At 40.9% G+C, this 15,832-nt stretch overlaps 1 protein-coding gene across 8 annotated transcripts in view; it reads right to left on the bottom strand.

Moving 5' to 3' along the window:
- Window positions 1-15,374, bottom strand: part of LOC131524902 (chitin synthase chs-1-like) — a 32,143-nt gene extending 16,769 nt beyond the window's left edge. For 4 of the 8 annotated variants that reach the window (XM_058752296.1, XM_058752294.1, XM_058752297.1 and 1 more), the window contains exons 1-3: window positions 4,962-6,990; window positions 2,214-2,282; window positions 93-228 (exon numbers count right to left, since the gene is read on the bottom strand). In XM_058752296.1, the coding sequence (XP_058608279.1) occupies window positions 93-228; window positions 2,214-2,242 (165 nt within the window). In that variant the 5' untranslated portion in view covers window positions 2,243-2,282; window positions 4,962-6,990. Of the gene's footprint in view, window positions 1-92; window positions 229-2,213; window positions 2,283-4,961; window positions 6,993-15,026 lie in introns of those variants that run through there. The other 4 variants (XM_058752302.1, XM_058752300.1, XM_058752295.1 and 1 more) reach the window with 3 other exon arrangements.
- Between the last annotated feature and the right edge of the window lie 458 nt (window positions 15,375-15,832).

The following is a 15,832-nucleotide window of genomic DNA, read 5'->3' as shown; positions in this document are numbered from 1 at the left end:
ACAGCAAATTTTCATTTTTGTGTGAGCTATCGCTTTAACTGTTATCCCATCATCTATAAAATGATTAGCCAGTGATTAATAAAGCAGCTCACTTTACTGAGCAGCACAAGGGCGAAGACAATTACACCAACAATGGCACACGAGAACAATTTCAAACACTGCACTCGTTTCCTTGGCTTTAGCTCATCTTGAATGATTGGTACTTCTCTGCACACATCCCAAGATTGCCTGTTTCGGAAGAAAAAAAGGGAACAGCTTACTGGAAAAGTGAAAATTCACTGGACTGAGCGTTAAAGATATTCATTAATAACTAAATAGTGGTATTTATAATGCAAGAGAAGTTGTAGGAATTTTTTTTTTTTTTTTTACATTCATAAATAAATTTATCTAGCTGTATGTGATTTGTAGAGAATTGTTCTAAATTTATATATATTCATACAAACAAATGCATACATACATACATGCATACATGTGCATCTCAAAAAATTTGAATATCGTGAAAGTTTTTTTGGTAACTTATTTCAAAAAGTGAAACTTTCATATATTCTAGATTCATTACATGTAAAGTAAAACATTTCAAAAGTTTTTTTAATTTTGATGATTAGAGCTTACAGCTCATGAAAGTCAAAAATCCAGTATCTCAAAATATTGGAATATTTCCTAAGATCAATCAAAAAAAGCATTTGCAAAATAGAAGAGTTCTTTAAAATATGTTCATTTATGCACTCAATACTTGGTCGGGGCTCCTTTAGCACAAATGACAGCATCAGTAAGGTATGGCATGGATGCGATCAGCCTGTGGCACTGCTGAGGCACTACTGAGCCTTCAGCTCGTCTGTATTGTTGGATCGACTGTTTCTCATCTTTCTCTTGAAAATATCCCATAGATTCCATATGTGGGGTTCAGGTCAGACATGTTGGCTGGCCAATCAAGCATAGTAATATCATGGTCTTGGAACCACTTGGAAGTGGTTTTGGCACTGGGGGCAGGTGCTAAAGTCCTGCTGGAAAAGGAAATCAGCATCTCCATAAAGTTTGTTAGCAGATAGAACATAAAGTGCTCCAAAATCTCCTGGTATTGACTCCTGTATTGACTATGGACTTGATAAAACACAATGGACCAACACCAGCAGATGTCACGGCAACCCAAATCATCACTGACTTCAGAAACTTCACACTGGACTTCAAGCAGCTTGGATTCTGTGCCTCTCCAGTCTTCCTCCAGACCTTGATTTCCAAATGAAATGCAAAATTTACTTTTATATGAAAAGAGGACTTTGGAGCACTGAGCAACAGTCCAGGGTTGCGTTTCCCAAAAGCATTGTAAACTTAAGTACATCGTAGACCCATTGAAACCAATGGAGCTATGATCAACTTAGGCTTACGATGCTTTTGGGAAACGTAGCCCAGTTCTTTTTCTCCTTAGCCCAGGTAAGATGCGTCTGATGTTGTTTCTGTTTCAGAAGTGGCTTGGTAGCCCTTTTCTTGAAGACGTCTGAGCGTGGTGACTCTTGATGTACTGACTCCAGCTTCAGTCCACTCCTTGTGAAGCTCTCCCAAGTGTTTGAATCGGCTTTGCTTGACTATTCTCAAGCTTGCGGTCATCCCTGTTGTTTGTTTACCTTTTCCTACCCAATTTCTTCCTTCCAGTCAACTTTGCATTTAATATGCTTTGATATAGCACTCTGTGAACAGCCACCCCTTTCAGTAATGACCTTCTGTGACTTACTCTCTTTGTGGAGGATGTCTTCTGGACCATTGCCAAGTCAGCAGTCTTCCCCAATGTTGTGGTTTCAAAGAACAAGAGATACCCGGAATTTATACAATTAAATATAATTTATATAATGAAACTCAAATGTAAATATTCTAATATTTTGAGACTGGATTTTTGACTTTCATGAGCTGTAAGCTCTAATCATCAAAATTAAAACAAAAAACTTTTGAAATGTTTTACTTTATATGTAATAAATCTAGAATATATTGAAGTTTCACTTTTTTAAATAAATTACCTCAAAAAAAAAAAAAAAAATTATTCACAATATTCAAATTTTTTGAGATTTGCCTGTATGTGTGTATATATATATATATATTTGAGGAAAATGTAATATTAAAATAATTGTTAATTAACATTAAGTTTAAGAAATAAAAAATGTAAATTTAAACACTTAATTTTTTAATTATGGCATTTAAAAAAAAAAAAAAAAGTTCAGTACCTCAGTTTATGTCTCTGTTGTTGTTCCATAGTGATGTTTGCAGAGCATCAAAAACATTTGATTAATCATCTGTAAAACAGATAAGCGCCTTATAACTAGATGGGAGGAAGCACTACGCTTTTATTCAGCACATTTTCTATGTAAAGTGATGCTAATCAGCTTCATATTTTCATTTGCTTTGATGAAAAGGATTTCTCAAATATAAGTGACTCACCAGAAACATGGTCCAAAACGTGAGCAATCCCTATAATTAATTCATGGTACTGGTATTGTTGAAACTATGCTATACAGTGACATGCTGTGCTTCTACCTTAAGAAAATAGTTTAGTACAAAATAGTTGACAGTACACCTGCAACCAAGATGCATATAGAAATGGTGTACTGTATGATGTGAAAGAACTTTTTGACGGTTCTTCAAGATCTGGTGTGATCTTCAAATGGTGGTCACACCAGATACTGACTGGTTTTCAGACCCCCCCCATTTCGGGGCAAAGCAAAAAAACATTGTCGAACAACAATATAAAATGCTGTAAACTATTCATTGGTTATCCTAAAATTAATTGTATTATAAATTATACTACAACTAGAAAATACTAAATTGATATACTGTTCTGCGTGATGACGTTGAATGTCCCCGACAGCACCTGTAGTCCCATTTAGCAACTTGTTAGCAACCGTCTTTTTTAAGAAAGTAACAGCTTAAAAAAAAAAAAAATCACGAGTGTGGTGTGACTGGTGTGTTTTATGTCGTAGAATAAAACGCGAAAGTATCTTCAGCCTGTGTGAACCACGGACCTTATTTAAAGGATTTAACCAAAATCCCATTCAAAAAACCCATTGACTCTGAGACGATGGAACCGGAAGCACTAAAATGCTAACTCGCTTCCGGGTTTTCGCCTACAAAGTGACATCATAGTTCCCCCACTCTATAAACATACTGGGTTCCAGGATGTCTGTGAACGACACCAGGCCCCTGGTTACCATGGCAAACAGGTAGGGTTGTAACGGTATGAGATTTTCACGGTATGATAACTGTCTCAAAAATATCACGGTTTCACGGTATATATTAAACAATAATTCTTATCAGTAACAATGACTCTTAAAAGAATAAGAACAAATTATTTGAGTGAACAAATCCTTTATTGCGACACTTAAAACCATTTTAATGAAAGTAAGTCTCCCTTGTGCATTATTTTTTTAAATTTTAAAAATAAAGCTATAAGCCTTATGTATATCTATCACACTTTAACATTTTAATTAATGTTTTAAAATGTTATCAAAGTGCTGCACAACAGAGGTATACTAAGTTAAATCATGGACAAACATGATATTTCTTAAAAATAATGTTTAAATTAATTATAAAGAATATTATTATTATTGTTATAAATTAAGTACATTGTACAATGCTAATATATTTCTGTCATGACTTCAAGTTAAACTGAACTTTTATTTTGACTGGTTGTAGCGGACCTTTGAGTTTCAGAGTGTATTTGACAATGGTTTGTCTCAAATAAAACTGGGAAATGTTTATTTAGGTTTTCTCTCAGAGCAACACTGCTGATGTTCATGTTTATGTAGACGCTGAAAACACCATTAGTGTCATGCATGCATACTTCAGTATGTAGTAGATAAAACGGTGCCACTCATATCTTTTGATTTATCCATCCATCATATTGCGCGTTTTACATGACAACCTCGTTAATGTTATAGAGCCACTTGCTCATGTAACCTTACCTATGCCATGTTTAGTATCTATGAATTTGTCTTCGGATGATCTAATCGAGGGTGAATATTACACGTTGATACCTATGCAACATATTAGTGTCCTAAGAATCTTTAGCAGTTTTTGCACTAACCCCAGTCGAATTACCATGTTCAGAGACAAAGAGTCATAAACTTTCCCTCCAAAAGTGAAAGTCACCATTGGTTCTGTGACCTCCCAATCACCATCAAGTAAGAACATCTTTGGAATTCATCACTCTTCAAACCAGGAAGAACGTGATCACCAAGTCCAAAACCTTGAAACCATAAAGACTTTCATCCGAGACTGCATCCAGACACTCGTCAACGACCAAGGCAATGCAAGTATCGTACATTTAACTAAACAAAACAGGTTTAGTATAAGCTATAGACCCCGTTATAAATGGCTCTGATGGATTTAACTCTGGTTCTGACTCATTTTCCATAACTGCATTCTCTGGTTTCTCTAATGGCTTCATTCATCCACTTTAGCTTCCCTTGTCAAGTGAATCCTCACTGTTTTGAGGTACTAAACATGCAGAACTCTCCCACTTGAAAAATACAGCCCACTACAAGAAGATTTAAACTGGAATTCACTCATTGACCACACTTTTGCTCTAATTTATTTTGAAAGTTCGATGCAATGAATCAATAAGTCAGGTGAAAAACCTTTAAACACAAATACAAACACCACTTTTAGAGCAAGCACAAGTAAATACAATAAGCAAACACGCAAGATTTAAATCCTTGGTTTTAAATTACCATAAAACAGCATGTAACCACAACAGATATTTGAACATTTATGCAGTAAATACACTGTTTTTAACTTTGATGACCTTAAACATTTAATGATTTTAAACAGCTTTTAAATCTGAACACATTTTGAATATATAAACAATCACTGCCAAAATTTAAATCTATTAAACAAACCAATCATGTTGAAATATGATATAAACAAAAAAAAAAAAAAAATCCAATTTCAATCAAAAGAAAAATATGAAAGCTCACCGGCTACATCTCCATTGATTGAAGTGAGCTCTTTTGTGCAGAATTAAGCCCCTACAATCAAAGTAATGGCAAGTTTGCTACACTCATTTCTCAGTGCTGCTTTCTACTGCTACTTTCTACTCTGACTTTGTGTTTGCACTGCCAGTTAGCAGATCAGCTTCACCTGGTGCACCTAGCTGGTGCATTCTGGCTGGGAGGGGCGCCCCCAGCAGTCAGTTTGCTGCAACACCTCCCACTTGATCTTCTGCTGGAAAGATCGCAAAACTATGGCGAACTTATGGTCGGAGTTTTTCTTTTGGGCCTCCTGCCTGCTCCTCAACTGGCAACAAGACAACCAGGTTTCGGACATCCCTGTGTAGAACTGTGGACTGAAAGTCCTTCTGGACTCTGGATGCAGAATGCTTGGATGCTGATTTCACAGGTCTCATTTCAGGTACACAGCAACTTGAAACGATTCTAACATTCACATCCCGCACAACACCTCTGGAGTCAGGGTTGACACTAATGACTCTTCCAAGCTTGAACTGGCCTCTCAACGCATTCTGGTCACACAGCCAAACAACATCTCCAACAGAAACGTTCCTTTGTGAGGTATGCCATTTGCTTCTCACAAACAAGTTGGGACCGGTGAGCTGGCTCTAAGACCTCCAGAACCTGTAGACCTGGCACTGCATTTCCCGGAGTCTTTTGTAAGAGTAGCTTGTGAAGTCAATTGTTTTAAAGTCGCCACTTGAAGATGCTCGTCCCAGTAAAAGCGGTCTTCACTGCTCTGCACCCTGGCATCTATCGGACATTCATTGGCAAGGTTGGCAGCAATCTGAAGGGTTGTCTGGAGCTCACTGTAGCTGAGGCCTGACTTGTTCCCCAGACTCTGGATTGCCTTCTTCACAATGCGAACAGCAGCTTCCGCAGCACCATTACGATGAGGTGAATTGGCTGGTTGGATTTTCCACTGCCAGTCGGTTCCATTTTTAGCCGAAGCTTCCTCCACACTAGACCTGTCCAAGTCATTCAGGAACTTCTAGCTCTTCCAGGACAGGTTTGGCACCGATGAAGTTGGTGCCTGGGTCAGACCAGATCTTCTTAGGATGCCCTTGAATTGCAGTAAACCTCTGGTATGCCATCATGAAACTCTCAGTTGACATGGTTTTGGCCAGCTCTGTGTGGATAGCCCTACTGGCCATGCAGCAGAATGCTGTGACATTGTGACCCGCTTCTTCACATCGTCTTTGACTTGATGGGGTCCGAACAGGTCAATAGCTGTGAACTCAAATGGGGCTGCAGGTCTAGACCTCTCTTGAGGTAAATTGCCCATTACTTGTTGACATCTCCCGGCTCTGACTTTCTTACAGATTATACAGTTGTCAATGACTTTAAGCAATTCTTCTTCCTTTAACCCTCTAAGCGCCAAAGTCGCAAAATTGCGACAAGACGTCATACTTCATTAAACAGACTGTAGTTCCTAATATGGTGTAGTATCTCATTTGTATTCCCTACCACTAGATGGCAGACATGTAGTACTTCGATTCTAGACCAAAATTGTTCGAGGAAATAGCAGAGCAAGTGAGCTATCGTGTCATTGATGCGGAAGCAGTTCAGTTCTTAGCGTCTGAGTAAATTGTGAGATTTGTGAGAGAAAATCGCCAAATGGCTAATAAAAAGTTGTACTGTGAGGACGTGTTGCAAATGTTATTCGCCTATTCTGACTCTGAAGGGGAATATTTGCCTTTGGAAATGACGATCGGCCGTCTAATGATCGCGCATCTCCTGGTACATCTTTGCATGCGCAATGGCGCCACCGTAAATGGCGAGAGTGTTCACAAAGCACCATGAAGTGATAATTTCGAGCCTTGCCCAACGGGGATGAGGGTGACAGGGGTGGACGTGGTCTTAGTGTCCATAGGAGAGGCATCGCGTTGCTGATGATCGGCCAGAATGCGTCTTTTTTTCCTGATCGCGCGCGCTCAAAGGGCCGCCGGCAGACAGTACAGGTGCAGTCAGTGAGGGGTAGGGCTGTGCGCTGTGCCATGCAATGAGAGGTACATACTCTCAAGAACTATAAACTGTCACCTAGATACCTGATTGGGCAGATAGCTGGTCAACTGATCAAAAAATAGGTACATGTATTTTACTATGGCACAGTAATATAGTAATAATTTACTACTTTCTCCTGTTTTACTGTTGATTTCCTCTTTTCATGATCATTTGGAATGAGGATAAAAAGACAAAAAACAAACAAACATGCAAATAAGTTCAAACATCCATTCAATATCTATTATTTCCTGAATATTTCTGATGAACTGATCAAAAAGTAGGCTACTGTTCACATGCGTTTTACACATAGTATAGTAATATAGTAATAATTTAGTACTTTCTCCTGTTTTATTGTTGGTTTCCTCTTTTCCTGATCATGTGGAATGAGGATAAAAAGACAAACAAACATGCAAATAAGTTCAAATATCAATTCAATATCTACTATTTCCTGAATATTATGAAATTCAAGAGGACCGCCCCCTGATGACATCATAATATGCACATTAGATGAGTATATTTACACCCCACATAAACTTTAGGTCATGCCCAACATTTTTCTAATTTACAGTAGATCGCTATCTTTAAACCCTTTCAAGCTACAAGCTTTTGAAATCTTGATGTCAAAATCCAGCATTTTTTCAAAAAAACCCTGGCGCCTAAAGGGTTAATCAAGATGAGAAAGAAAGCATGGGTCGTCAGAGTCGCAGCCACTCCTTCATGACCCTCATCGTGAGCCTCACAAGCCAGCAATGTTGAGATCTATACGCTGTAAGGTAGAAGAGGAACACCAACTTTGTCTTCTTTGAAGCTCTGGACTCTTCCACCACAAACCAGCAGCCCAGATTCTTGCTCTTTATAAACGACCAATCGATCTGTAGTAGTGGTTGGAAAGGTCACGCCACTTTGTGCAGCTAAGAAAAGATCTCTTAGGGCATCTTGATGTTCAGTCACAGTGATAACTCCTCTTGATGGAACTGCCTTCCACTTTAGAGTTTCCAATATCTTTGTGCTGCAAACTTTTTAGCTGCTCTCCAAATCCATGCAACTATTTTGATCAAATGAGTCAGATTGCTAAATTGCTTTCCATCCACCAGGTTTTGGATAACTAAACCAGCTGGTGGTCTTCGATGTCCTTTATCTGACAGTTCTTTTTTCACTTGAGCTCTTGTAAGTGCAGCACTAAACGATTTCTTTTGCATCTTACCAATGCTCTCTCGGGTGGTTTAGGTCGCATCTTTTGCGGATTTAATTGGCCACTGATTGACTGGTAGATTCAGAAACTTTGGCCCCTGCTGCCACTCTGAATCTTCCTCCAAATCTTTTGGACCAGCCCCTCGAGTCATAATATCAGCGATATTCAGTGATCCAGGGACCCACCATCAGTCCTGAAGTCGTGTGCTACTTTGGATCTCTCCAATGCTGTTGGCGAAGAAAGTCTGGAAGCCATAGCTCTCATGTTGGATTGCACCAAGAACTATCTGGCTGTCGAACAAAGTGGTACCACTGCTTGACTTGGATTCGGCTATGTTGCTCGAAATACTTCTTTAAACGAGCAGCGAAGACTGCCCCACACAACTCTGCCTTGACTACTTCCCCATTATGATCTAGGGGTGTCAGTTTGGCTTTAGACTCCACTAGTCTCACTGTTGACCCTTGGTCACAGGCCCACCACAGATACAAAACCGCACCATAGAGAAGGTGATTGCATTAGGTTCAGCGAAAAGCAGGAGTCAAGGCCCTGGCAAACTTGACTTTGCCCAGCTGAACATATTCTTCAAAGAGGTCAATAGCATCTTCTCTAAGCTGTGCCACAGTGCGATATCCCATGTGTCCATAATGGTGCTACATCTGGGTTTGGCCTCTTGGAGAGCTCTTCGGACCAAAATGGCCCCTCTCTGCATTACAGGTGTTGTTAGGCCGATTGGGTCATACATTCCAGAAACTTGACTAAGTAACTCTCGTCGTGTCAATGGGTCTGGCGTCTGAGCTCTAACTTGCTCCAGCAAAAGGTCTTGGCCAAGTCTCATCATTTTCTTCTGACCATGACATGAAGCTTGTCATCTTCTAAAGTATAGCCAAGGCCAAGAGCTTTATTCTCCTCATCTTTGAGCTGGTTTGGTAGGATCACCATCTTTGGAGTTACATCCTCTTCCTGTTTCCCAGCAGACCCTTTCCTCCTATTTTGGCCAGAGAAGACCCATGGCTTCAATTCAAAGCTCCCTGCTTTCAGGATCTGCTTTGAGCTGGTCCAAGTTGTTATTAGAGGTCAAGATGTCATCCACATAGCTATCTTGTAATACTCGACGCTCTTCTCGAAGGTGGCTAAACTGAGGATGATTAGCTGATTAGCTGTCTCTCTCATAGAGAGCTGAGCAATACAACCTACTGGCTTGTCTCCAATGTTAACTCTCGTGATTGCATACTCGCCCAGCTCTTCCTCTTCAGAGTCACGCCACAGGAACCTGTGCAAATGTACTTCTCGGTCTTCAAGCCAAACTGAGTTATACATTTTCTTGATGTCTCCCAGGGCAGCGAAGGCTCCTCTCCGAAACTTGAGAAGCACAGAACGAATTGAGTTGAGGACATCCGGACCTTTTAGCAGGAGGTCATTTAGACTCAGGCCTCTAAACTTTTGACTGCTGTTCCAGACCAGTCTTACTGGAGTCGTGACAGAGTGTGGATTGGGGGCAATGAGATGGCTGATATACCAAACTGGTCCATACCAAGTAAGTAAAGCTTCTTTGGACAACTTCATTGCGGCCCGGCGATTGACCATGTCGTGGACTTGAGCGGCGCAAGCGGCTTTCCATTCCAGCTCTTTGGCCAGCTGTCTCTCCGTCCTCAAGAAGATGCTCTCAACTGCCTTTCTGTTGTTTGGCAATGTGGCTGCATCTTCTATCCAGGGGTATCTGGCATACCAGTGGGGCCTTTCACTGTGGTCATTAACAAGTGCATATGTAAGCCCACTCCTCACAACCTCCAGCTCTCCTTCTTCAGCAAGGGTCATCTCTTTGCCACCTGGCTGGCAGTTTCCACAACGACAGCCTCCACATCTTGTCTCACAAGCAGCACCAATACTGTTCCATCTCCACCACTCAAGGAAGTCACGGGTAGTAGCTGCAGAACTAAACTGCTGAGGTTGGATAGTTAATGAGGCTTGCTGACTTGGAAGATGAATAGGGTCTACACGAGTGAGTTCTTCATACTTCACAGCAGCAGTCCTAATGGACCTTGCCAAATGTGTTCTGGACATATGGGCTGAAACTGCAATCTCTTCAAACAGCTCAGGATGGGTACCAGCAACTATTTTTCCTAGTGGTCCATCCCACAGCACAATGTCTCCCACAGTGCGGATTTTCTGGGGAGCCAACTGACCCTCCTTGTGACTTATCAGGAGGTGGATCTCTCTTGGCCTCACCAGTTCACGGAGAGGAACATCTGGGAAGAACTTATGCCATTGTTTGGCTGTCACATGTCTGTGGACTGCTGCAATGTTGTCCAGACCATAGCAGATCAGCTGGTGGGACTTGAGGGTGCCTCTTTGAGTCCTGACTCTGATCTTTAGCAGATAACGCTTTGTTTTAACAAGGACTTTCATGCCTCCGACACCATGAACCACGAATGTGATATCTTCACTTCTGAGGTTAAGTCGATTAGCTGCCTCATGAGTGATATAGTTGGTGTCTGAAGCTAGGTCAATAAGGGTACCAATCTTTTGTCCAGCATTGGCTGTAACCTCCAGAAGCATCATGATGACAGGCCACTCCACCAAGCCATTTTACAACAGAAGGCTTGATTGACTTTGCGGCATGAGAGGTTCTGGACACTGTGTTGTAGAAAACATCGTGACACTGTTGGGCTAGTTCAGGTGAGAGTTTTCTGAAGAATTCTTCCTGGGCCTCTGTGTAATTCCTTTTGTCTTCACCTCCCACTATACTGATTTTGCTCCTCCTTCGGGCCGTGTTGCCTCTAGACATTTCAGCACTGGGGCACAGGTAATAATGATGGGCTAGCTGGTCTTTACACTCTGGACTTTTGCACAGGAATGAAGTTTTACAGTTGCCGTCATCATCATCATGAACTTCCAGACATTTCCTGCAGGCTCCCAATCTTCTTACTGCATCCTTCTTCTTGGTGACCCTGAGCATACAGAACTTTTTACTGAAGTACAGCTTTTTCTTATGCTTTCTGTCCCCACAGACAACACACCCTGAAGGATGGCTACTTGACTGGTTGACTTGGCTCAGTCTTGGTCTCTCTCCTAGGTGGGTCTTCATCCCTCAACTGTTCATAGACTGCTTTCCTGACTCTTGAGAAAACCTAAGACTGTCTAAGTGCTTGTCTAGAACCACAGCGGTGCTCTTCTCACCTGCTTAGAGAAGCCACTCTTTCTTCAGTGGATCAGGAAGTTTGCTTTCAATTGATTTAGTCACTAATGGGTTCTTTATAGCGTCTATGTCACCAAGATCACTCAGGTCATGAAGGGCTTTCTCAACAGTTTGGATGAGCTCAACGATCTTCTTTGGCTGGTGGCCTTTAACAGCTGGAAGCCTCTGGAGCTCCTCAACTATCTCAATGGCGATGGCAGTTTGGCTTCCAAAGCGGTTCTCCAAAACGTGGAAGATATCATCTGCTGTATTATAGGACATCAAGCGAATATCTCTAATAATTTTGTCATCCAGGCTGTTAAGTAGCTGGAACTTTTTGACTTCTTTTGACCCAGTTGGCTCCCCTTGTCTTTGAAGGGCTTCTCAATCTCTTCTCCATCGGTGAAAGTCACGCCTGATGCCAGTAAACTTAGGAAGGGAGGTTGGCTTCAGTTTAATGGCTGGTGTTGGGTAGCTGAAGTCACCACTCTTTCGGCGTCTTCTATGGCTTTTGCTTGAATAAAGTCTACTTTTCTTGAAGTTAACGTGAGAAAGCCCTGCTCAAGTCCTCATATGCGACACTGGAAGTCTTTCTGCTCAGTGGGAGGGGCCCAGCACTTCCACTGTGTATGCAGCTCTTTCGCAATTTTAACAAATCTTTCTAGATGGCCGAGCATGAAGTCAAAGGCCTCTTCGTTGCCACTGGGTTCGATGGATGACACACGCTCTGCTTCATCCTCTGCAGACTTTACCGCCATAATCAGCTCCTCTTCTCCAAAGCTGGTCCAAAGTGTCTTTTGGATGAGGTCTCTCAGCTCCTTTAGTTTCATCTCACACTTGCTTGCACTTTTTTTCTATATCAGCCTTTTGCTGCTCGTTCAACACAGGAACGTCTGCATCCAGCTCCACTTCTGCAAGATACTGGGCCTCCACATCATCATTAGCTTCTATGACTTTGTTGGCCTCAATTGGGAGTTTTTTTTAAACTGTCTCCGAGCTCCTCTTCAGACAGTATTGTGCACATCCTAACAACATTGTTGGCCAGCCGGGAGAATTGGAGTTTTGCTGTTGTTCTGTTGGCTTTAAGCTGCTCTATTCCATCCTCTATTCCAGCAGGATACAGGTCAAGTGATGGTTCACACTTCTTTATTCAGTGTCTTACCAGGTTTCTGGCTTTCCAGGCTTAGCCGGTCGCTGTTCTAGTTTCTCTCAGCCCACTACAAGATGATTTCAACTGGAATTCACTCATTGACCACACTTTTGCTCTTCCCTTCTTTATTTTGAATGTTCGATGCAATGAGCGAATTCCAGTTGAAATCTTGTAGTGGGCTGCATTTTTCAAGTGGGAGAGTTCTGCACATTTAGTACCTCAAAAGAGTGAGGATTCACTTGACCGTGAAAAACTGGCTACATCTCCATTGATTGTAGTGGGCTTAATTCTGCACAAAAGTGTTCACGTCAATTAAAGTAATGGCAAGTTTGCCACACTCATTTCTCAGTGCTGCTTTCTACTGCTACTTTCTACTCTGACTTTGTGTTTGCTCTGCCAATTAGAAGATCAGCTTCACCTGGTGCACCTAGCTGATGCATTCTGGCTGGGAGGGGCGCCCCCAGCAGTCAGTTTGCCGTAAGTATGTATGTACGTGTGAGTCTATGTAGGTTTGTTTGTTTGATAGACTAGTTTGTGTTAGTGTTTAGTTAATAAAACTCTTGTGCACAAATTACATGAGTTTCTGATTCTGCCTTGCAAATGAATGTCCCTTTACGATTTCTGTGGCCACGAAAATATCCTTTCTTAGAGTTGATATGAACTTACACGGAATGTTCACTGGACGAACAGATTAGCTTATGGCAATTTAATTCTGCTACAGTTACTACTGGCAGCTGCGATAAATAATTGTAATTAATCATAATTAATTGTAATTATTTATATACATTTCCTTTGAGCCAATTTGCAACATAAATTGTGTTGAACCTTGGCAATCGTTTAAACATTATTTACAAGCGGACTCAGTATCAAACTTATAAAATTTCATTAACATCTCACACATGCAGTTTCTGATAAAATCAGATAGACTATAGCTTGAATGCACCTTACTACGAGCAGTAGAAAGTTTAATCAATGCTATAATATGGGTTTAAGTCGTACGATAAGGAACTAACCTGATATTAGCGAAGAAATCCTAATTTCTGTTGTTAGTACAGCGTAAGCCTTCTCTGACGAAAAAAAACTCAGATTAGCAGCCCGTATAAATGGTACTAGAATAAAATAATCTGATTTTGGGCAAAGAAATCCCCATTTCATCTTTAAATGTGTCAGTCTTCTGTAATGAAGAAATCTCAGATTAGTGGCACAAATTAATCTGCGTGGCGAAGAAGTCCCACTTGCAGTGATATTAAAACTGGGCGACGAAGAAATCTCGCTACAGGAGATTTAGTTAAATGGTGATTTGAGTGATGTTCCTCATCTCCCTGAGTTAAGGCCTTCTTGTAACCTTTGCGTAACATTGTAGTCATTGATGTGATGCAATTGAATAGCAAATTAATGGTGTAATTCTAGCCTAGCTTACTAGTAATTTGCCATGGTCTGTGAGGTGAACGTGCTGTTTTGATATGTGAAAGAAGTTGTATGCGATACATCATAACTGACTGTGTGTGAGTTCCCATGCATGTTTACAGCAGTGCAAATTCTGCTCCACTTGCGCGTTGCAAGCTTGCATCGGTCTCTTAGCAACATCTGACCCCAGCAGCCTCTTCCGGTTCAATCTGATAACAGCTCCCACAGTCACAGACCCTTGTGTAAACAAACAACTGAGTGTAGCCAAAGCCAACTCTGTAGCAGCTGAACAGGCATTTAAGCTAAGACCTTTACCTCAACTGTTAGCATCCGACTAACTGACACTGTGCAAGTGTAAAGTGTAAAGTTTGAACCACTCCTCCTCTCTCCCGCTCTCTCCCCCTCACTCTTGGTTTCAGTTCCTGTTTGTGCTATCACCTTCTGTTTAGACTCATTTAGGTCGGTCCCTCTCCACATACTTTGGTTCTATTCGTGTTATTCTTTATTCTACCTCCTTTGATTTTATTTCATTAATTTATCTTTGTTTAGCTTGAATGTACCAATTCAGCCAAGTTGATTTTAATTAAATCTGAGATTGCTTAAAATGCATTTGCGCAACAAGTACACCATCTGAACAGTGTTCAGTGCGGCTGGAAAAATCTTAACACCAATGAGGTCCTCTTTTAAACCAGACAATATCAACATGTTTGTTTTTCTGTCAAAGAATTTTAAATCTAACATTATACAAAAGCTAAGGTAAGCTTAAGTAGTAGTGTTTACATTCTAATTGTTATCAGGCCAAAGCAGATTTTCTTATTTTAGATTATTTCTTTGATAGCCTAGTGTTTTGCAGGCTGCGTGTTGCCGTGTTCACTGACAGAAGTGCTACAATAAATCTGCACGTTTGTTAATATGGCGGAAGCGTGGAAGAACTGCGGGACAGAGTTTTGGAGTCACAAATACAGGGGCTACTTGAGAAACACTCACAGTTATGTGAACAGAAAACTGTGTTGAAAACTTCTCAGGTTGAAGACACTTTACGAGAGCACTGTTCTGAAGCACCATCAACATCTACACCGGGGATTTTCATTCATGAGAGGAATATACCTCAGATTAAGACGGTTGAAGCTTGTTTTACACCTTCTCCATCGTATAATGGACCTTGGCTTTACCAACGGTGGAAATCTCATTTTAAAGCCAGAACATCGACCATGTTGACCCAGAAGTTCGTGCTCTCAATCAGCAATCGATTTGAGCCACTCAGTTCGCCAAGTACCCCAACGTCATCGCCACCCTCTTCACCTGGTAAGACATTTATTATTGGAGACTATCATCAGACATTTGAAAATTAAGACTAATCATACTGAGGTGCAAAAACAATGTTTTCCGGGAGCTTGACATTACTGCCCAAATCACAGCGGTTTTAAATCACCCCCAAAAAATTGACAGTTATACTGCATGCTGGTGTGAATAATATTCGACTCAATCAGAAATTTTAAAAAAGGACTTCAATGAACTAGTGGAAGTTGTGCGCAATGCATCACCTGCAACAAGGATCTTAATCTCGGGACCACTACCAACGTGTAGAAGAGGAAATTAGTACTTCAGCAGACACTTTGCGTTCAACAGCTGGCTAGACTTGTTTTGTAAGAAGAAAAATTTGAGTTTTATTAATAACTGGGATCTCTTCTGGGAGAGAGCGCGATTTTATCGTACTGATGGTATACATCCAAGTAGGACTGGAGTACATTTCTTGTCAAGACATATTGAAACTGTATTGTATAATCTGTGACAAGTTTGTAGTATCCCTGTAAGCAATATGCCAAATCTCTTGAAATTAGAACAGGGATGCAAACAGATTAGTAACAATCAGATTAATAACATTGAGGTTGTTGTCTCCTCTAGGAACAATA

Source organism: Onychostoma macrolepis, chromosome 18, assembly GCF_012432095.1.
Source record: "Onychostoma macrolepis isolate SWU-2019 chromosome 18, ASM1243209v1, whole genome shotgun sequence".
Classification (NCBI taxonomy): domain Eukaryota; kingdom Metazoa; phylum Chordata; class Actinopteri; order Cypriniformes; family Cyprinidae; genus Onychostoma; species Onychostoma macrolepis.
Note: the sequence above shows the minus strand (reverse complement) of the source record. Positions and strands in the feature narration are given on the sequence as shown.